Consider the following 22,539-nt stretch of genomic DNA (forward strand, 5'->3'; position numbering starts at 1 on the left):
CAGTTGTATGTTACAGCAAAATATAACACTTTTCTTCAAAATATTGCCTCATTCTTTAATACATAATGCCACTTTGTAAATTTTATCAGTTGCGAGAAAGACACTTGGAAGAATAGAGAAACTTCAAAGAAAATATTAAATCTCTCAGGACCTTTGCATCTAATTCCTAAGGTTAATCTTCCCTCACATATAACTTAGCAACCCTAGAGACTAAGGTATCAAAATGATAACCATCTTATATTGAATTACATAGTATTTATGTTAGCGTTTTCTTTCAAGGACATGGTTAAAGTCATACATAAATTTTTCTTAAAAGTACAATCATAATTACCATTTATGCATTTTATAATGCATGTAATAAATGACTTCTATTATAAAAGTATATTCAGAGTATAGTACTATGATTAATTCTGTATTTAGGACTTAATTATCATCATCTAAGTCAATCAATTCAGGTGTGACATATGTGAGTGTGCGTTTACCTATACACAGACACACACACAGATATATACACTAAATATTTCTGAAATGATCCACAAGAAACTGGAACATGTAATGACTCTTGGGAGAACTGAGAGTCTTCTTCTGGAGGTCTTAAATAGAAGGGAGATTCTTTTGTTTCATTTGAATACTTTGCATATACAGGTACTTCTTTTTCAGTTAAAAGCTCTACTAATTTTTAATAGTTAATTTATTCAGTAATTTCCGAGCACCCAATCAATTTAAGGTTTTGAGCATTATTTGATATGTACAATTACAAGATAAATAAGACACGGTCCCCTTTTCAAGAAATTATCAACAGGGTGAAGGGGAAAACAAACAAATACTTTCACTGAAGCAAGCTATGATGGGTGCCTAGAAAGGTAAAAAGATATAAAGTACAATGTGTATAAGAACAATTCTTTTACATGGTTTTGCTTTACTTTATTAAAAAACACGTTAAAATGTGCCTTATTATACTCCAGCCTATTATTACCACTCCTCTGTTGTATACTGTCCCAGAGCTTTAAGATTTTATATATTACCTTCTACTTAAGGCAGTGAATATCATGTAATGGTTAAAAAGTGACTTTGGAGTCAGACAGAACTAGGTTTTAATAAGCTCTATTACTGTGGGCAACTTAACAGCCTTGGCTTTCATCGTCTGTAAACTGGGAATGATAGTATCTATGTCACAAAGTTGTTATGAGGATGCGATAATGCATATGTTATCTTTATCACAGTGCCTGGTACAAATAAGCACAAAATATAAGACTGCTGACATTATATTTCAGTGGATGCCATGTTGTTGATGATTTAATCATTAGGTACACATATCTTCTGCCTGCCTGAATATATTACAGACTCAAGACAGAAATGCTGGTGCTCATTTATGAAGTATTTAGTTGGAGCCATAAATGTTATCACTGAATGAAAAGTACTTTTGTTGGAGTGATGGAAGCGTAAACTGTTGAAATTTGTTGTACAGAACGTAAATGTTCATTGGGCTCTCTGAGAACCTTCCAAAACATACCCTTCCTATGTGGGTTTAATACAGACTGACACAGTGGGCGTAGCACTATGATTAACGGTGCGTGCAGTCACTGAATCTTAGTAAAATAGCAGGAGTAGGGGGCAGCTTCATGTGGCTGACATACCGGCATATACCTGGGTCTGCAGGAAAGCCTCTCCAGGTGTCTGGCCTCTGGGAAATTACGGAAACTCAGCGCCAATCACAATACTCCTGCTGGCACTGAAATTCGCCCACAGGAGACTTGGATGCTTGACTGTATCTACCTACCACACAGGGGTGTTACATGGATTAAAAGGCAATGATTGTGAAATCCTGAAAACGAAAACACTATGTAAGTGCTAAACAGTCTATTAGTGGTTAGGTTCAGGACAACCCAAGTATGGATTTTCCAGAGAAATGGGACAAACCCCAACTTTGAAAAAGAAATAGTTATGGAGCACTTCAGCAATATTTCATCTGCTTTGATTCTTAAAAGCTGACAATATGCAGGCACCCAGAGGGAAGAAATATCCTTCTGGAAATTACCACACCCATATGCAAAATACAACTTTTGAAATTTATTGATCCAACAGGCAGATTATATGACGGTTCCCATCTTGAATCCTTACACAGACTTCATAATAAATTGACTACAAAAATGTCGTCCAATGTTCACTCTAAGCAAAGTAACCTAGCAATGCTATTTATAGGCATGTAAATGTTCCTGCAGAATACTCATAAATGTTTTCTCTTCACACAGAACATATGTGGCTAGGTTTATACTGCAAAGGTATATGCAGTCTTCCACTTTGCTGTCTTTGTATTATTTTTACAATATAGCTGTGGTAATTAATGTTCAGAGGATGAAGCCTAGATAATCAGTCCAGAAAATAAGAGAATGTACTATTTATGGAAGAGAAACAATATTTTTCTATTTTAGTCATTCTAACTGTTTGCAAGGATTAAAAAGACTTAAAATGTAAAGACACATTTTCAGTTCACCAGAAGGGCAATCAAGAAGGGCAACCATCAGATCAACTGTATTTTATTCCTTTACACTGAGTTGGATGAGGTCAAGAAGGGGAATTAATATTTAGTAGGGTTACAAAGGTCAATCCATCAAAATACCTTTCTCAAAGGGTTGACTTTGAGGAATGAAAATCACTGGATTGCATGGGCTGTACAGTAAGAATGTCTGGGTTCAAATTCTGGCTCTACCATTATTAACTGTCTGACTCTGAGCAAGTTACTTAATTCCTCTGTGCCTCAGTTTCCTCAGCTGTAAATGAAAACAGACGGTAATCAGTGCTATAAAGTGTTTTGTTTTTAAATAAATAAAACTAAAAATTCAGAATACTAATGGTCATCAAATAATCACTGAATGCTTTCTCCCAATCAAAATCATGTGCGGCCTCAAGTTCAGATATATTATGAAAGCAATGGTAAAAATAAGAGTTGCTGAAGAAGCAATCAAAACATTTATTGAGGCTTCTATAGGCTAAATATTTGTGGTCCTCCTTAACACTTCTTTCCCTCTCAATCAGTCAATCAACCAATCCCCAAAGCCTTTAAATTTCACCTGCTAAATAGTTCTCAAAAATGCCTACTTCTGAGGGCGTCCCTGGTGGCGCAGTGGTTGAGAGTCTGCCTGCCAATGCAGGGGACACGGGTTCGTGCCCCGGTCCGGGAAGATCCCACATGCCGCGGAGCGGCTGGGCCCGTGAGCCATGGCTGCTGAGCCTGCGCGTCCGGAGCCTGCGCTCCGCAACGGGAGAGGCCACAACAGTGAGAGGCCCGCGTACCACAAAAAAAAAAAAAAAAAAAAAAAGCCTACTTCTCTTCATCCTCACAGCACAACTCTCGTCAAGCCACCACCATCACCACGTGGTGAGCCTCCTAACTAAACTCTGCATCTATTATTGGCCTCCTCAATCATTCCCACACATTAGCAGAAGTGATTTCCTGAAATGCACTTCTGTTTACATCATTCCCCTACTTAAAAGGGTCTGATACCTTCTCACTACTCAAGGTATAGTTTGAAACACCTAACAAGGCCCTACCTGATCTGGTTCCTCTTTCCTTCCCTAGGCTTATTTTGTACCATCTCCCCCTCATTTATATTCTTCAGTTCCTAAAACAAGCCATGTTCCTTCCATCTCAGGGCCTTTGCACCTACTGCTCCAAAAGTGTGTGTTCTTTGCCCTTCTGGCGAACTCTTTACCCTTCAGGTGGTATTAGAACTTCACTTTGTCAGGCAGACCTTCTCTGGTGTTCCTGAAATAGGTTGATTTTTTTGGATCTGTGTGCTTGGGGCACTCAGCATTTCTCCTACATGACTTTCACGGTTCTAATTACGTACCAGTTTATTTACTTGTTTTATGTTTGTTCCCCAGCTAGACTGCAAGGATTCGTAATAGAGATACAGTGTACAGCGTATCCTGTATGCCAGTGCTTGGTCATGATAGGATCTCAATATTTCTTTAAAGATCTGTGCTAAGGGTTTATATTTAGTCAGCCCTCCATATCCGAGGGTTCTGCATCCACATATTCAACCAAACAGACCGAAAATATTTGGGAAAAAAATTTCCAGAAAATTCCAAGAAGCAAAACTTGAATTTGCTGTGCCCAGGCCATTTACATTGTATTTACATTGTATTAGGTATTATTGGTAATCTAGAGATGATGTGAAGCGTATGGGAGGATGTGTGTAGGTTACATGCAAATACTGTATTTTTATATAAAGGACTTGAGCATCCTCAAATTTTGGTATCCGTTGAAGGGGAAGGTGGTTACCAGTCCCCCTCATATACCAAGCGACGACTGTATTTTAGCTGTTACGACCATCCTTAACTTAATGAATAACTACTGTTCCAGGAAGCAAGTGAAGTCTAGAAGGGTTAAGTACCTGGCCAAAAGTACTAAATGCTGTATTTAAAACCTGAACTCAGGTCTCATCACCTGAGTCCACCAGAGCTCCACACTATAGCACCTCTTCCACATACCAACAAGATGGTGGATTCAAATTTTCTAATTTTGAACCTAAATAACGGTGGAGCTGACTGGAAAAAATACACACATACCTAATAATCCCACTAAGTATTTTCCCTCCTACTTATAAATAATCCAACACAAGGAATCTATTTTGATTCTTGTGTTCTCAGGTCTATACTACATTTCCTTATTAATGGAGTAAAAATAATAACATGAGTTTAGAGAGTACTTTTTTAAAGACGTTATTAATAAAACCAGGAACTCAGGAGGGGAGGGAAAATGTCCAACTGACTCAGCCATGACAGTGCGCTCGCTCTGTTGCTTCTTCGAAAAAATAAGCATCTCCGATGCTCTTCTCAGGAAGTCAGTGAGCTGAGGAACAACAGCACTTTAGAACAACAGTCCTAAAACCCTGTCATAGCTCTTTGACTTACCAGCCGCTTTTTTCTTTTTTTTCTTTTTTTTATTATTTTTTATTTTTTTATATCTTTACTGGAGTATAATTGCTTTACAATGGTGTGTTAGTTTCTGCTTTATAACAAAGCAAATCAGTTATACATATACATTTGTCCCCATATCTCTTCCCTCTCGCGTCTCCCTGCCTCCCACCCTCCCTATCCCACCCCTCCAGGCGGTCACAAAGCACCGAGCTGATCTCCCTGTGCTATGCAGCTGCTTCCCACTAGCTATCTACCTTACGTTTGGTAGTGTATATACGTCCATGCCTCTCTCTCGCTTTGTCACAGCTCACCCTTGCCCCTCCCCATGTCCTCAAGTCCATTTTCTAGTAGGTCTGTGTCTTTATTCCTGTCTTACCCCTAGGTTCTTCATGACTTTTTTTTTTCTTAAATTCCATATATATGTGTTAGCATATGGTATTTGTCTTTCTCTTTCTGACTTACTTCACTCTGTATGACAGACTCTAGGTCTATCCACCTCATTACAAATAGCTCAATTTCGTTTTTTTTATCCAGTCACTTTTTCTTGACTTTGAATCCCTCATCTGCAAAATGAGTGGACTAGATTAGCTTTTTAAAGTTTCCCCTAATGTTAGGATTCCATTATTTATATTAAACAAGGAGAAGGAAATAACAGTAACAACTGAGTCAACCATCAATGGCCTCCAGTATTTGGCTGAAGGCCTCAGGGGTAGGTCTCCCGACTCCATTCAAACAATTTGATGGCTGAAGCCTAAGTTACGTAGTCATTTTTTCCTGGCCTATTTAAGCTACATTAGTAAGACTGAAACCTCCCCTAAGATTTAACCCCACAAATTTTAATAAATATATGACTTAGCAACTCTTTGGGGAAATAATTGTTTGCATAGACTTTCAGCTTTTGTCTTTTAGTCCTTAAATCCAAAAAAGCCTGTGATACAAGGGAGATGGATTTGAAATTTTTTATGTGGGGAAAGCATTACTGGAATCGTAACAAAATTAGGTTTCAGAGGGAGGTTAGTCTATTTTTATTCATTGTGTGGAACACAGGACTATTTCGCTTGGACCTACAGACCAACCTCCCCTCTTCCCCTGCAACACATACACAAGCCTGCACACATGTACACAGGTACTCAGTGTGTGCTTCTGACATCCCTGGGTCACTCTAAGAACTGCTAAAGGGAAAGACATTCCACAGATCTGGTGGTCTTGACTTGGACCAAGGACATGATTTATGCGTTAGTTTTGTGATGTTTGGACAATGGTCTAGCGAAATTCTTCTAAATATCATTTTAACATCATAAAAGGAAATTTAATCTACCAGCATTTATAAAACACAATTCTTTAGCAGATACCAAATTTGACTTTCTAACTTATTTCTTCTTAACGTGTATGCAGCTAATACTAAACTTATTAAAATGCCTGATTCAAATTTTCATAAACTTTTCTGTATTTCTTTCAAATTACCATAATTGTTTTCTATTTTAACTGACCAACATATCACTTGACAAATTTTCAAACATAGTAATATATATCCCTAGAAAAGATTTTTCAACCTTTTTCAATTCCAAGTGTTCAATTTTCTCTAGATTGTTCTCTATGTTACAAGAATATATTACCCTAAACCTTTAGATTCCATTCCTCTGTTTTAAAAAGAAAAAAAAGCGAATATTGTGTAATCTACAGGTTAACAATCCCTTTTATCAACAAATTCTTTGGGCATATACAGTCAAGGAATTCACTCTGGACAAAGTTCACTTTTGTTTCTAGACCAAGGTGTAAGCTACTCAATTTTTTTCCTCTATCAGCAAGACCTGCTCTTTTCAGGACTTCTTGGCCCTTTGAGTTTTGACAATTTAAGTATCTTTTAAAAATTATGTCAAAGTAAAAGACTGCTGAAGTTAACAATCCAATAAAGTTTGGATTCCCTTTACTTCTGAAGAAAAGGCTGACATTCTTGCCTTGCTGAAATGGATGGACATACCCTTGTGTGTCATGTTTTCATTTTAAGAAACTAATTCTCAGTGTATCTTTTCAACTGTTCCAAACTCTTCCAACAAATATTTCATTTTTAATTGGCTTTATATTATCAAAACATTATAAAGTAGAGAAATAATTTAAGAGAATAAAATTTCACACATAATTCGACCATACCAACAAAGCCCATAGTTATTTTTTATGTTTTTTTTCCCATTTTTGATTTAAAAGCATAGTTTTGCAAGGTTTAATTTTCAAAATGAATGTAAATTTAATTTTCCTTGACAGAAGATCGTGTTTTCCGATATATGTTCATTTCAACTGATGTACCACGAGTTAATTAACAAACTCCTTTGATATAGGACATTTAAATTACTTTAAAGTTTTAGTGATACAAAATGTTGCAAGGAATCAGTTTGTTCATACAGTTTCTTTGAAATTACACACTTAATGGAAATTCTTAGTGACACGCTTATTAGGCCAAGGGATGTAAATATTTTGGTAACCTTTAATTTATATGAATAACTTCTTTCAAAAAAAAAAAACAGTCAACACACGTTTTGGTAAATTTAGGTATAAAATTAACATTTTCTTATTTATTTTCTAGTAAAGTTGAACTTCTTGTAAAGCCAAACCTTTCCATTTATTTGTTTGCCATTAATTCTTTTCCTGAATACCTTTGTGGACTTAGCTTAATTAATCAATTAGATTCTAGACACTACTTGTGAACGTGACTGAATTCTCTAAATGGGACTGTCATAAACTCTTATCTGTAATATCTGATAGAAATACTTCTCAACTGCATTGCTTTTACTTACATTTGTCATCTTAATCTTAGCTTTCCAGTCTTTCTAAACTTTTATATAGTTAGCTCCCTTGCTCGTTCACTTTGTACATTATTCTCCGTAGGACCTCCTTCAGCTATTCTCCCATCCTCACATTGAATGTTCACATGCACATGTGGCTTTCTGACCTCCTCATTTCTTCTAGTTACCTTTTCTTGCCATTGGGTTTTGTCATTTATTTTAGGACCTTCCTTCTACCTCCTTTGTTCTTCTTCAGCTGCATACATACACAACAAAAAGGAGCCGGCAGTTGAGTTTGAACAGGCTGGCAATGTCCGTCTGGAACTCTGGTGAGGACTGGGTTTTGTGGGTCCACTAATAACTAAAATCAGCCTGCTTGGTTCTCCTCTGCCTCCACCCCTCCTCCGTCACCACTAATTAGTTTCTCCAACCTCTTGCCCACCTTCATTAGCTACAATAAACATACAGACTCAACCAACAAGCATCTACCCCTTCTCTTCTCTTTGCACCTCATGCCCAACTCTGCCCTGCCTTTATCCTTGCAGAGCCCTCTCAACGAATCACAGGGAACCTCACCTTTGTTAAGAAAAGTCTTTTCTAGCCTCCAACATTTTCTTACACGCTTTTCCTTCCTTCTTATACTAGCAAACAGAGCTTTTCCTTCCCTCATCAGGGCCAGCCAGGACAAGCTTTGCTTCCTTATAATGCTTTTACCGCTTTACCATACTCACCTCTTAATAACTTCCCAGCTAAAGTTGTGACATCTGTTTCTGTGTCCACCTTTGCATTTCCATCTACCAACTTTCAGGGCATTTGCTTATCTATCTGAATGAATTCAACACATTTGTCCACCACTCTATCTGCTTCTACTCTTATAGACAACATTCTCCAAACTAATGATCAAAGCTATCCTCCAAATTTTCAGATCTCCAAAACTATCAGATCTAAATTCACATTAGCCATCACTAATTTGTTGGTATAAAGTTGTAGATGCCATCAAATTTTCTACATAGATGATCCTGTCATCAGCAAACCAAGAAAGTTTTACTTATTCCTTTCTAATCTGGAAACCTTTTATTTCTTTTCTTGCCTGATGCACTGGCCAGAATCTTTACTACAATGTTGAACAGAAGTGGTGACAACAGACATCCATGTCTTATTCCTAATCAGACCAGGAATAAATTCTGTATTTCATCATTAAGTATGACAACAGCTATAGGGTTTTCATACATGACCTTTAACAGTTGAGGAAATTCCCTCTGTTCCTATTTTGGTGAGAGTTTTTATCAGAAATCAATGTTTTTTGTTTTTTTTGTTTGCATCTCTTGAGATGATCACATGGTTTTCTTTTCTTAGCTTATTAATATTGTAAATTAAATTTACTGATTTTTGAACATGAAACCAACCCTGTATTCCTGGGATAAATGTTACTTGGTCATGACACATTATCCTATTAAAAATATACTACTTTAAGATTTGATTTGCAAGATTTTTGTTTATATTTTTGGTATCTATGTTCATGAGGGATATGGTATGTAGTTTTTTTTGCAATGTCTTTATCTGGTTTTGACATTAAACTTGCTGGTCTTATAGAAGGAGTTGGAAAGTCTTCCCTCCTTCAATTTTCTGAAAGATATTGTGTAGCAGTGGCATTATTACTTCAGATGTTTGATAGAATTCACCAGTGAAGCCAACTAAACGTCAAGTTCTTTTTTTTAAAAAACTATAATTTCAATTTCTTTAATAACTATAGATCTGGGCTTTCTATTTCTTCTTGAATGAGCTTTGATAACTTGTCTTTCAAGTAATTCATCCATTTAAGTTGTCAAATTTACTGGTATGAAGTTGTTCATAATATTCTATTATCCTTTTAATACCTATAGACTCTATATTGATGTAATCTCTCTCATTCCTGATACTATAAATTAGTGTCATCTTTGATTTTTTTTTTCCCTGATCAGTTTGGCTAGAGTTTCTTAAGCTTTATTGATCTTCTCAAAGAAGCAGCTTTTGATCTAATGAGTTTTCTCTACTGTTTTTCTATTCCACTGATTTCTACTTTGATCCTTATTATTTCCTTTCTTTTGCTTACTTTGGGTTTGACCTGTCCGTCTCTTGTAGTTCCTTAAGGTGGAGGTTGAGGTCACTGATTTGAGGGCCTTCTTTCCTAATCCAGGGGTTCAGAGCTATGAATTTCCCCCACAGTCCTGCTTTAGAGACATCCCACAAATTCTGATGTGTTGTATTTTCATTCAGTATAAAATACTTTACAATTTCTCTTTTGATTTCTTATTTGATCCATGGGTTATTTAGAAGTACTTTAGTTTCCAAATATTTGGGGACTTTTCCAGAGATGGTCTTGATTTCTAATTCAATTCCATGTGGTCTGAATACTTTTAAATTTATTGAAACTTGTTTTATGTCCTCAAATATGGTCTTATTTGGTAAACGTTACAAATGCACTTGAGAAGGTTCTCTGCTGCTGTTGTGTAGAGGGTTGTATACATGTTAATCAGGTCCAGGTGGCTGATAGTGTTGTTCAAGTCTACTACCTCTATTTTCTTTCTACGTGTTCTATCAATAATTGAGAGTACTGAAATCTCTGACTACAATTGTGGGTTTTGTCAGTTTTTGCTATGTGTATTTTTGAAGTTATTACATACATAAATGTTCAGCATTGTTATGTCCTCTGATTCAAAGACTCTTTCATCATTATGAAATGAACTTCTTTATCCCCAGTATTATTCTTTGCTCCAAAGTCTACCTTGTCTGATATTAATATAGCCGCTCCAACTTTCTTTTGACTCTTTCTTATGCCTATTGGCGTAACATATCTTTTTCCATCTTCTTACTTTTAATCTATTTGTGTCTTTATATTTAAAGTCCGCATATAGTTGGGTCTTGTTTTTTTAATCTAATCATATTCTCAGTCTCTTAATTGAGGAGTCTAGACCATTTGCATTTAATTTGATGACTGATGGTCAGGTGTGAGTGCTAACACCTTGCTACTTGTTTTCTACTTGTCCCATATATTCTTGTTCCCTTTTTTCCTGCCTTCTTTCTGATTAATTATTTTTTATAGTTCCATCTTATCTTATTTGTTGCCTTATTGGCTCTCACACTTTCTTTTGTTATTTTAGTGGTTGCTTTAGGGTTTATAGTGTATCTTTAACTTATCATAGTCTACCTTCAAGTGTTATTAAATTACTTCACATATAAGAACCTAACAATAGTATACTTCCCTTTTTCCTCTATGACTTTTATTCTATTGTCCTCATGCATTTTACTTTTACATGTTATAAACTCCACAATATACTGCTTTTATTTAAACAGTTATAAAGAGATTTAAATAAGAACTAAATCTTATATAATTATCCATGTAGTCACCATTCTGTTACTTTGCTTTGTATAGATCCAGATTTCCATCTGTAACCATTTTTCTCCTGCCTGAAAAACTTCCTTTAGCATTTTCTTATAACTTTGGTCTGCTAGCAAATTCTTTCACTTTTTTAATGTCTGAAAAAGGCTTTATTTTGAGTTTCTTTTTGAAAGATACTTCTGTTGGATATAGGCTGATAATTATTTTTCCCTTCAGTACTTTAAAGGTGTGCTCCACTGCCTTCTCCCTTGCATCGTTTGCAGTGAGAAATCTGATGTCACTCTTATCTTTGTTTCTGTGTAACATCTTTTCTCTGTTTTTAAGATTTCCTTTTTGTATTACTCGGCATTCTCCAGAGAAACAGAACCAATAGGATGTGTGTATACATAGAAAAATGTTTCAAGGAATTGATTCGTAATACTATGGAGGCTGGCAAGTCCAAAATCTGCAGGGAAGGTCAGTAGACTGGAGACCCAGGAAAGAGCCGATGCTCCAGTTCAAGTCCCAAGGCCACCCAGTGCAGATTTCCTTCTTGCTCTGGGGAAGTCAGTCTTTTGTTCTATTCAATCCTTCAACTGGTTAGATGAGGCCCAACCACATTATATAAAGAAATTTACTCAAAGGCTGCTGATTTATATCTTAATCTCATATAAAAACGCACTCACAGAAATATTCAGAACAATGTTTGACGACATATCTGAGAACTGCGGCCCAGCCAAGTTGACACATAAAATTAACCATCACACTCTTATCACTGGCTTTAGTAATTTTATTAGGATGTAACTTGGTGTAGTTTTGTTCATATCTCTTGTGCTTGGGGTTCAATGAGCTTCTTGGATTTGTTGTTTATCTTCAAGTTTGAAAACATTTCAGCCATCATTTCTTCAAATATTTTTTTCTGTCCCTTTCTCCACCCCCTCACCTTGATAGATTCAAAGTTAGGTGTTGCCATATATTAGGTGACTTGGAGTTGTCCCACAGGTCACTACTGCTCTTTGCATTTTCCATTTTCTCCTCTCTCTGTACTGTGAGTAGTCCCGAATGCTAATGCCCTTCAAGGTCATTAATCTTTTTTCTGCAATGTCTAGTCTGTCATTAATCCTATCTGGTATATATTTCATCTCATATATTTTAGTGCTCACCCCTAAAACTTTTATATGGTTTTTTAGATATTTTGCATGTCTATACTTTTATAATAACAGTTTTAATGTCCTTCTTTGTTAATTCTAATCTTTGTGACAGTTATGAGTCAGTTTCAATTCACAGATTATTCTTCTCATTATGAATCATGTCTTCCAGCCTCTCTGCATGCCTGGTAATTTTTGATTAAATGTCAGACATTGTGAATTTTACCTTAAGTGCTGGATAATTTTGCTTTCTGTAAATCTTACACAGCTTTGTTCTGGGGTGTATTAAAGTTTCTAGGAAACTGTTTGAGCCTTTTGTCTTATTAATATGATTTGCTACATGCGTCTAGGGCAGTGCTCAGCTTAGAGCTGATTCCTAAGGCAAAACCTTCCTTAGTACTCGACCCACTACCTCATGAATTGTGACTCTTCCAATCTGGCTTGTGGTAACAGGCATAACTCTCAGTCCTGTGTGAACACCAGGCACTGTTCCCTCTAGCCCTTTCAGATGGTTCTTTCGCTAGCCTTGAGTAGTTTCCTCATGTGCACGCAATGAATGCTATGACACATACTCAAAGGAGACCCTCTACAGATCTCTAGGGTTCTCTCTCTGTACAAGTCTCTCCTCTCCAGTACTGTGTCCTACGAACTCTAGCTGCCCTAGTCTCTCCAGCTCTCAGCTCAATCCCCTCAATGCAGGGAGTCCACTGAGCTCCACCTCACTTCCCACTGGAGCTGTGCCATGGCCTGGGAACAGTCTTGAGGCAGTAGGCTGGGGCAACTGTGGGGCTCATCTCATTTGTTTCTCAGCTCTCAGGGATGACTAACCCTTGTTGCTTGATATTTACTTTCTTAAAAACTGTTTTATATATCTTGTCTGTTTTTTGTTCCCCCCTTTTGGTTATTTCAGGTGGGAGCGTAAGCCAGTTCTAGTTACTCTGTCTTGACCAGAATCAGAAGTCTTCACTTATTCTTGCACTCCCTGCCCTCTACTGAACATCTTCAGTGTTTCCTTCTTCCTGATCACCACCCTTACACCTCTGTCCACTAGCATGCTCACGTGGCACATTTCCTTGCAAAAATAAACTCCTTTACCACTGCTTTCTGTGTTTCTGTCTTTCTGTTACCTTCTTAAAAGAGTAATCTATGTGCAATCTTAGCCAGGGGCCCAAGGAGTAAAATGGACAGTCTGTGCCTCATTCCCTCTGCATGCTCACCACCCTCTCATGGTTCATGTTAGTTTCTACCCCAACGCTCTACTGAAACTGGTCTACCATTGGTCATTAATGGTCACCACATCCATGGCCTCCTCTCAGATTTTAGACTTCGGTTTATATTATTTAATTCTGGTTCCTTTGATCTATTGTTCACATTTGACTTATATGATACTATATAGAACTGCCTGGTTTAGATTCCCTGTTTAATGCAGATGCTAGAATGTAAGCTCCAAAGGGCAAGGATATTTGTCTAGTTTGTTCACTGACGCACCCTTAGTGCCTAAATCAGCGGCAATCATGTAACAGGCATTCAACAAATGCAGAAAGAATGAATGAAATATAGTTGGTGCTTAGCACTCTTCTCCTCCCTCTCTGCTCATCATCCCTCAACAATCTCGTGCAAATCAACAATTCAGTTGTATCTCAAATCTAGATCTCTTGCTATAAGCTCTCTTTAGTCAGCCTGTCTTTTGGCATTTGGATCACTGTTGAAAGTCCTGCCAACACCTCAAATTAGCATGTCCAAAACTAAGCTCATTATCTTGTATCTTAAAACTGTCTGTCACCTTCTTCCCACTTTTTATATTTCACTCAGTCACCAGCTAGAAGTCATATTTGATTCTTTTCCTTTCCTCTCTATTTCCCAATATCTTTGACAGTTTTATAGGATTAATGACATCTGCCTCTAACTCTCCATTCCTCACAGCCCCTGATGGATCACCTCTCCATGTTACAGGTCTCTCTCAGTAGCTTCTCTAGTCTCTAGCTTTGGATCACAACTCATGCTATACCTCCACATCTTGGGCCTCAACCCAGTAAGATCATGAACTGTTCTCCAAATACACCCTATGCTTTCTATCCTTACTCTCCTCACCCCGTTCCTTAGATTCTCCCCATGATATGAGGCCCTATTTGAATGAGGCCTTCTTTGATCCCACAGGTTAGAAACGATCACTCTTTTAACTTCCATATTTATACCATCAAGTATAGCACTTATTCTGTCTTCGCTCCTGGCATATATTAAACATTCAATAAAAACTGTTTATCATGGTAATCCTACCCCAGGTATAAACTTCTTGATAGCCGAGACCTCCAAACAGGTCTCCAAAAAGGCACTGTGCCTGGTTCAGGACAATGACAACTCATAGAAGCTTGATATCCAAAATGTCAGCCAACTTACTAATTCATCAGAAAATCAATTAGTACACAAGGTTACAACGGGTTCCAGTAAGAGGAAAACATATTATTAAAAAATTGAATAAAAGCAAATATAGAACATATTGCATTGCAATTTATAAATAATAAATTATAAAATTATTTACAGATAATTTTGAACATTGTAATTCAAAACTGTGCTTCTAGCAATAGTGCTTCTCATTTATACCTCTGATAAGTGAAGAACGGTTTACTTGTGTTACTCATACATATTTTGAAGGAAGTTATTTTGCTTTAAAAGAATTGTTAAGTTAATAAAGTCTGCATATTACGTAACACATTCCTCAGAAGACGTCCACAGCTTTACAGACAACTAGCAAATAATACTCTCATCAGAAATTCTAAGGCTTGGGTACCACTAACCTTCATTTGAAGACCTGCACCGGCATCCTACCTCTGTCATTAACTGTGTGAAAACAGCCATATCACCATACCTTTGAGCCTCAGATGATTTAAAGACAGAATATGGAAAAAGAATCTTACCTGTCATAAAAAGCAGTTATGAGGTTCAGAGAGGTACGATTATTTTATGTAAAAACATAAGGATTCAATTTACTGTTGCAGGCTTATTCACTCAACAAGCATCTTAGCTATGTCCAAACCGTGTGCCAGGATCTGGAGGCACAAGCTAAATAAGATGCTCTATCTGCCCCTTAGCCTGGGGAGACAAATGTGTCAACAGCAGTGTCTCAGGCACTAAATGGTAGAGAGATAAACACTTCACAGTGGGAGAGCAGGGAGTTCTCAGTTCCACGTGGGGGAAAGGAAGGTAGTTAGAAATGGCTTCCTGAAACAGGCCACACTTGAGCTCTGTTCATCCTCCCTGTGGCCTCACCAGTCATCATGAACCCCTCAAGCTTTTCCTCATCCTTTAATCAAGCTATGTCTCTGTTTCTTCACAGGTCCACAGTTTCTTATCTACAATTCTAAACTCTGAAAAGCCTTCAAAGCCTGCACTCTTCCCCTAACTTATTTGGTGGCAAAACCTGGCCTGAAATGAGGTAAGGCTCTTGGTCATCAATATTTTTCCTACTTACAGGAAATCCTAGTCAACGGTTCCATCATATACCCTTCACCTAAGCCAGGACCTGAGTCACCCTTGGCTTCTCTCTCTCCCTCATCCTCCAAACCCAACTGGCCAGCAAGCTCTGTCAATACTAGGCCTGCAATAAGTATCCTATCTATTCCCTCCTTCCTCCCTCCCCCTCCATTCTCCCTCCCTCCCCCTACCCCCCTCCCTCCCATCACTGTCTTAGTTAATGGCTAATGGAGCTTTCCACAGTTCAGCCTCAGCATCATGGCTAGCGTGATCTTTCTCAAATGGATATTTTATCACACAGTTTCTCTTTGCTTAAAATATGTGCAGATGTCTCTGTGCTATCTACAAAGCTCAAATTCCTGAGTGTGGTATAAAAGGTTTGCCAAGATTTGGCCACTGCTTATCTCCTGTGACTCAGCTCGTGGCATTCTACTAACCATGTGTCGCAGCCACTCGGAAATGTGGTTCCCAGGAGGTAGCAACCTGTTTCAGGCCCCTCTGCCCTCACACAGCTTCCCCTCTGTCCCCAAATCTTCTTTCTTCTCCCACCTCACTCTCTTATTCCTGCTTGTCTGCCAGGCTTGCTAGTCCAATGTAGAAAACTCCATCATGTATCATCCTCCCCTTCCCCCAGTCCAAGCAAAACTGATTGCTTCTCCTCCTTTGTGTACTTCTGGACACAAGCTTAATGTCTGTGTGGCCCATAGCCTGAGTCTCCTGGAGTGCTGGGATCACTGCTTATCCCCAGTTTCTAACACTGGACCTAGCACATGGTAGGTGTTCAAAAAAGAAAGCTGTCTGAATGAACAATCTTTTTAAGTTTCCCCGACAATGTCCCAGCCCACTCCTTCCCTGTCAGTTCTCCCAGAGCAGCTCTGGTTTTCACCTCCCATAATTTTCTCTAGTTAACACTTGTCTCTCCCGCTTCATTTTCAGAGGAAAAAGAGGACACTTTTGGCGAGTGAGAAAAGTTCTTGGTAGCACTTTGATACTTTGGGCCAGATAATTCCTTATGGAGGGTGCCCGTCCTGTGCACTGTAGGATGTTTAGCAGCATCCCTGGCCGCTACTCAAAAGAAGTCAGTAGCACCCCCCCCAAGCTGTAAGAACCAAAATGTCTCCAGACATTGCCAGATGTCCCCTGGAGAGCAAAATCTGCCCTGATTGAGAACCACTGCCTAGACTGACTTTTCTTGGCCACCTCAGGGAACAACATGGTAAACCTGATCAACGGTCCCTGTGCCCACCATCTTCCAGGGAAGAAGATTCAGACTATCACTTGTACCGTGTAGGGAGCGTGTGACCAACACGAGTAGGCTAGAGTGACACTTCAAGGGAGGAGGACGCTCAGTGGGCCTGAGCTGAACCCATCTGTCACAGTACGAGAATTCCAGGTTGCGAGGTTAGTTTCTATCAACATTCTCCTGGCTTGATTTATTCAGTGGCACTGAAATGACCAACTGGAGGGATGAAGCGTGCAGCAATTTGATGCTATTAAAGCCCCCCTTAAATATAGCTTGAAAAATAGAGTATCTAAAAATAAATAATCAACTGACTGAAGCATTTCAGTGAAATGAGGGGACCCCACCAACAGCATAGGAAACGAGAGCATCCCAGAGGTGAGGAAGAAAAGGGCGAGAAGCCGGCACTGTACCCACCTGTGGTCGACACCACGCTGTTGGGGCTTTCGCTGCAGAGCTTGGACAGGAGGCTGGTCTTGCCAGAGCCCGTGAGGCCTATGCAGACCAGGTCATACTCTGGGCGCGCAGGTGGTGGTCCCTTGCAGCAGAGTGCTCTAAAACACTGCCAAGAGAGGGGAAATGCAGCGCTTTTAAGCATGACTGTGGGCACAAAGCTTAGTCACATTTCAAATGACTATGTACTGAGAGGTAATTAAATAACCTATTGACCCTAAGGAGGAAAGGGACCTTTAGAGTGAGAGACCAGGAGGACACTGCCTTGACTAAGCAATCAAAGTTAACTTCCCAGGAATGAGACCCACTCGGACTTGCCGGCTCCCCTCCTGCTGAGGTGGGGGCACCGCGAGGGGTGCCACGTCATTATGCAGCTTTTCTGCCAAAAATGCACCACCTGCATCCAAGCACGAGGAAATCAGATGACACTGCCGCGAGGAGCATTCTGCAGGGCAAGCAGCCTGTTCTTCTCTAAAACGTCAAAGAAAGACTGAGGAACTGTTCCCGGTTAAAGAAGACTAAAGAGACATAACGAATGCCATGCCTCCTGGATTGGGCGGGGGAAGAGACACCATAAACGACAGTGTTGGGACAACAGGTGACAGCTGACTAGAGACTGAATATCAGAGCCTGCAATGACAGTATCACTGAAGGTTACATTTTCTGAATTTAATCAGCAGACTGTGGTTACATAAGGAATATCACTGTCCTGAGAAAACACATACGATAGTACTTAGAGATGAAGAGTCTTGACATCTGCAATTAACTGGCTAAGAACATTTCTAAATCCCTATCTCCATCACCGTCTCCACGCCTAGATGGTGAGGAATGTGATAAAGCAATCATGGTAAAATGTTAATGACTGGGGAACCTGAGTAGAGTCTACAGGAGAGTTCCGTGTACTAGTCTTCCAGTGCTTTGATGTTATTTCAGAATAAAATGCCTTTAAAAAGCATTAAATAGAATTCCTGTGTATATCACCGCCATCTTGACTCTTGCTAAATCTTGCTTCAGGTCAACTGACCTCAGGGTACTATGAACTGCCGTTTGCTCTGCAAGGGTTAAAGACAAGGGGATTTGGGAGGCTGGAAGCCACTCATGCAGTTTTTGGTCTTTCTACTTATTTGACATCCACTTATTAGGGGCCATCTATGTGCCAGCTTGTAGAGTCTGAAGCATTTAGGACCTGAAAGATTCAACAGAGGAAGAGGGAGACAGAGAGGTAAGAGGGAGGCAGACCTACTGACTTCTGGGTCCTTTGGAGATCATGAGAGAAGAGACCTATAAAATGTCTGTGCTAATTCTTCTCACTCAGATGAAATGTGAGGCCTAACTGGCTGTCATACTCTCATAAATCAAGCTTGATTATTCCTCACCCTCACTTCTCATATCCACGTTGGTCAATTGACAAGTCCAGTCCATACGACCTCTGAAACAGGTCTAGAATCTGTCTGCCTCTCTCCAGCCCAGGCCACTGCTGCCTGGACAACATCAACATCCTCCAATGGGTCCCAGTACATTCACCGTTGCCCCCTCTATTCTCCACACGGCCTCCATAATGATCATCATGGTCTACAAGACCTTCCATGATCTCCTCCACCCACCCCTCCAGCCTCACCTCCATGATTCTCCTCTTACTCTCCCTCTCACCCTCCCACCTCCAGTCACGCTGACCCTCTGGCACCTCAAGGCATTCAACATACGCCTCTCCCTCTTCCCCCGAACTCTTGGCATAGCAAATGCTTCATTGGCTTTCGGGTCCCAGTTAGAGCACCCCTTCCTCAGGGCCGCCTGCTCTGATGCTAAGAATACATTAGCAATTCATGTCAAGCTCTCACAGCACTTTTGTGAATTCAGCACACAGACTATTACAGTTTCTCATTCATCACCAGACTGTGGGAACCATATCTGTCCATCTTCATCCTAGTATCCACAGTGCTTAGCAGAGAACACGGCATAGAAGCCACCCTCAGTGAATAACTGTTGAATGACGAATGAATGACATTTAAATTTCGCCTAAGAAAAGAGAAAAGAAAATGTAAAGGCTAGTAGGAAGCTTGATCTAGGCTCTCTCTGGGTCCCCCATGCTTCAAGAAAATAGTGTTAAAATAAAAGAAACGCTTGACTTTTTCACTGCTCTTCAATGCCAGAAGTTTTAGCCCAGTTACCAAAAGAGTGGTTTTGATGTGCACGACCTACTTTCTTGGTATGAAAGGCCTTCTTTTTGTCCTAAATTCACTTTTCCTCGGCTTTTAAGGGGCTCTGCCTACTTCTGGTAAATTCTATGATTATCTAATCCATATTCTTCATGGATTTATTAAACTCTAATCATATTTCTTCTCCTCTGTTTAGAGCCTGAGGAGTCCTAATTATTTCAGTCTGCCTTCATATAGCAGCCCCTGCCACTCCTCCATCATATTCGTGACTCTTCTCTGGCCTTACTTGAGCTCCATTTTGCCTCTCCTACAAGATTAATGACTATGACAATAAAAAGCATTCTAGATGCCAATACATCTCATCCCAGATTCATATGAAGGCTGGCTGATAATGTCTGACTTTTTGCAAACTTTTTCTTACCCATAAAAGAAACAAGTCTCCTGGACTCATGATTAGAGTTTTCCTGAGAGACAGATGTATGTATGTACGTATTCCCTCAAAGACTGGCTAGCAGCCATTCACTAAGAAGAGCTCTGCCAGGTTCAACTATGGCAGACAACAGCACCAGTCACACGGTGGTTTCTCTTACCGGGCTGCTGGGATCTTTGCTGCGGGGAGAGGGGAGAGACCCTATTCCTGCTCTGGACAGCACCATTCATGCTCAGCTCCTCTGCCAGAACTCCCTTGGGCTAGCTCCTGGCAAGAGACCCGTTCAACTACCCTGGCCCAAACTGTCATCAGTCTTAAATACCAGATGAAATTGCAGGTGACGATTGCTACATATTGCCCAGTTTCAATCATTCACACGGCAATATTACTCAACGTATTTTGGCCCAAAGTTCCAGAATTTCATTTTCATGTTTTTTTTTAAACTCCAGAGTGTGAAAACTTTGCAGCCAAGCCCAATAATATCTACATCACCTGCTCATTTATTCTAGGTCACCTACGACATGTCTGACATAAAAGGCAATTTAGCAGTGACGTTCTACTCCACTCTCGTCTTTATCTCCTCTCTCTCTGTTCTCCCCAGTGACGCCATCTCTACCCCAGAGTTCCAATCATGCAGATGGTAAAGGCATGTAACATGACATCTCCCCTCTCCCCCAGTCTCTTTCTGGAATTTCAGGTTCCATATTTCAACTGTTCTGAAAAAACCCAAACTAAACCAAATCTGAATAAAACAAAAGCCCCCCCCCCCACCGCCCCCTGCAAACCACAGTCTGTAATAATGAGACATTTTGGAACATAAAAAGCATAAAGGTTAGACTGACAATTATTCTAAGGCAGGATCTTTGAAATAAGTCACAGACTCCTGGAGTATTTATTTGAAATAAATAAATCCTACGGTTAACAGCGGTAGTGTCAGATTCAAGCCATAAAATAAGACTCTTAAAACTATGCTACTTCAAATGGGGGAAGAATGTTCATGTTTTTGGAGTCAGTTCCTAAAAACTGTACAGAGCTTTCACTTGGTTTTCATTTTAAAACTTAATGAAGCTTTGGATCTCATAGTCAATTTACTTAAAATTACTCATTTTGGCCTCTAGACTATACTGTACCAAAGTTCATTGTGTCTGTCTCCTACAGCAGCTCGTGCATTGTTAAGGGTAAGCCCCTTTCACTGATGTACAATGCTAAACACAATGCCGTCGGCCGTCCTGACAGCAAGCGGCAAACTCAGGCTTCATTCCCAGGCCAGACACTGAGGCATTGTATGACTCCGTGCAGGCCCATAAACCTCGGCGGCTTCGGTCTCCCCATGATTAACCAGTAACGTTTTAACACTATCGGCCACTTCCTTTCTTTAGGAGGACATTATGAGGCATCAGTTCAGTGCATTATGCTAGGAGAATACAGGTAAATAAGTGCCCATCTTCCTAAGGCATCTTAGGTGATTGTTAGCTTTCTTGGGCAAGGGCCTGGCAGCCCACCATACAGCCCAGACTGTGGTACTTCCCTTCCATCAGCCCACAGCAGTCACCACGTGCTCCAACCCATCCCAGTCCAACCCAAGACACTAAAGACATACAACCCTTACCCTTCACTTGCAGCAGGCAATAGAGAACAGGGTAACTATGGCGGGTGGGGGGGCAGGGGAAGATGGCATCAGACAACCAAGGTCACAGCCTCTGTTGCCTAGATTGCTTTAGTTCACAGGTCTTTTCACATAGGGTCCATTATGACTTGTTCCTTTCCAAAAGAACCCAGTGTCTCTCTCTTATCATGTCAGGATGCAGGATGTTACCCCCCAGCATGCATCCATAAGCTTCTACCAACACTGTATGTGAGGAAACAGTGTGTCAATATCTTGAGAGAGGGCCAAGACCGGAATCACCAGTAGTAACTCTGTGTCGTAGTCTTTGGACAAATTGTATAACCCTTAGCTAAAAGGTGGATTAGCCAAAAAGCCCAAGCAAAACCTTAGGAATATTTGCTTGAAGGAGGATGATCACACGTATCAGGAAAAAAATAAGCAAAAGATTAAATTGCAAGTATTTCAGTCTGGTGGTCTAGCACCAAGGCAGCAAGATTATCTTAAAATGTCCCCATTTCTGTTGGGGACAGCGCCAGACATCGGTAGGTCTGTCGAGCACTGTACACAGCAGGACTCAGTGAATAACTACTCAACAAATTGACGCTGTAAAGCACTAATGAAGCACTTGACTGTATATCGCACTTCCCTCTACCTCTCCACCTTAATGATGCCAGCCACCCTCCAGATCACTCTCTAGTCCCTCAAACAGTCTGAGCACTTCGTGTTTCTGTGCCACCCGGGTCCTATGCACTCAAGAGGAAATCTCCCCTCTTTTCTACTTGGCAAATTCCCATTCAAAGTTCTGCTCAGCTGGCACCTCCTCCGGAAAGTCTCCCGTTCCCCCGGCGAGAACTATTCCTTTCTTCCACTCTTTGGTCCTTTAACACACTTCTAGCGCTGCAGTGAGTATTATGCCACCTGTAATTTTTACTGACTGTAAGAATTATTAGATGACAGAATTATGCACACTGACC

General features: G+C 39.9%; 1 protein-coding gene across 1 annotated transcript in view; it reads right to left on the reverse strand.

Annotated features, from left to right (window-relative positions):
• Positions 1-22,539, reverse strand: part of ARL15 (ARF like GTPase 15) — a 416,790-nt gene that overhangs the window by 261,942 nt on the left and 132,309 nt on the right. Inside the window, exon 3 of the mRNA XM_022597630.2 lies at positions 17,338-17,482. Coding sequence (XP_022453338.1) covers positions 17,338-17,482 — 145 coding nt within the window. The remainder of the gene's footprint in view (positions 1-17,337; positions 17,483-22,539) is intronic.

Source organism: Delphinapterus leucas, chromosome 3 (assembly GCF_059928025.1).
Source record: "Delphinapterus leucas isolate spDelLeu-1000000601 "Yukka" chromosome 3, BTC_Dleu_Yukka2, whole genome shotgun sequence".
Lineage (NCBI taxonomy): Eukaryota > Metazoa > Chordata > Mammalia > Artiodactyla > Monodontidae > Delphinapterus > Delphinapterus leucas.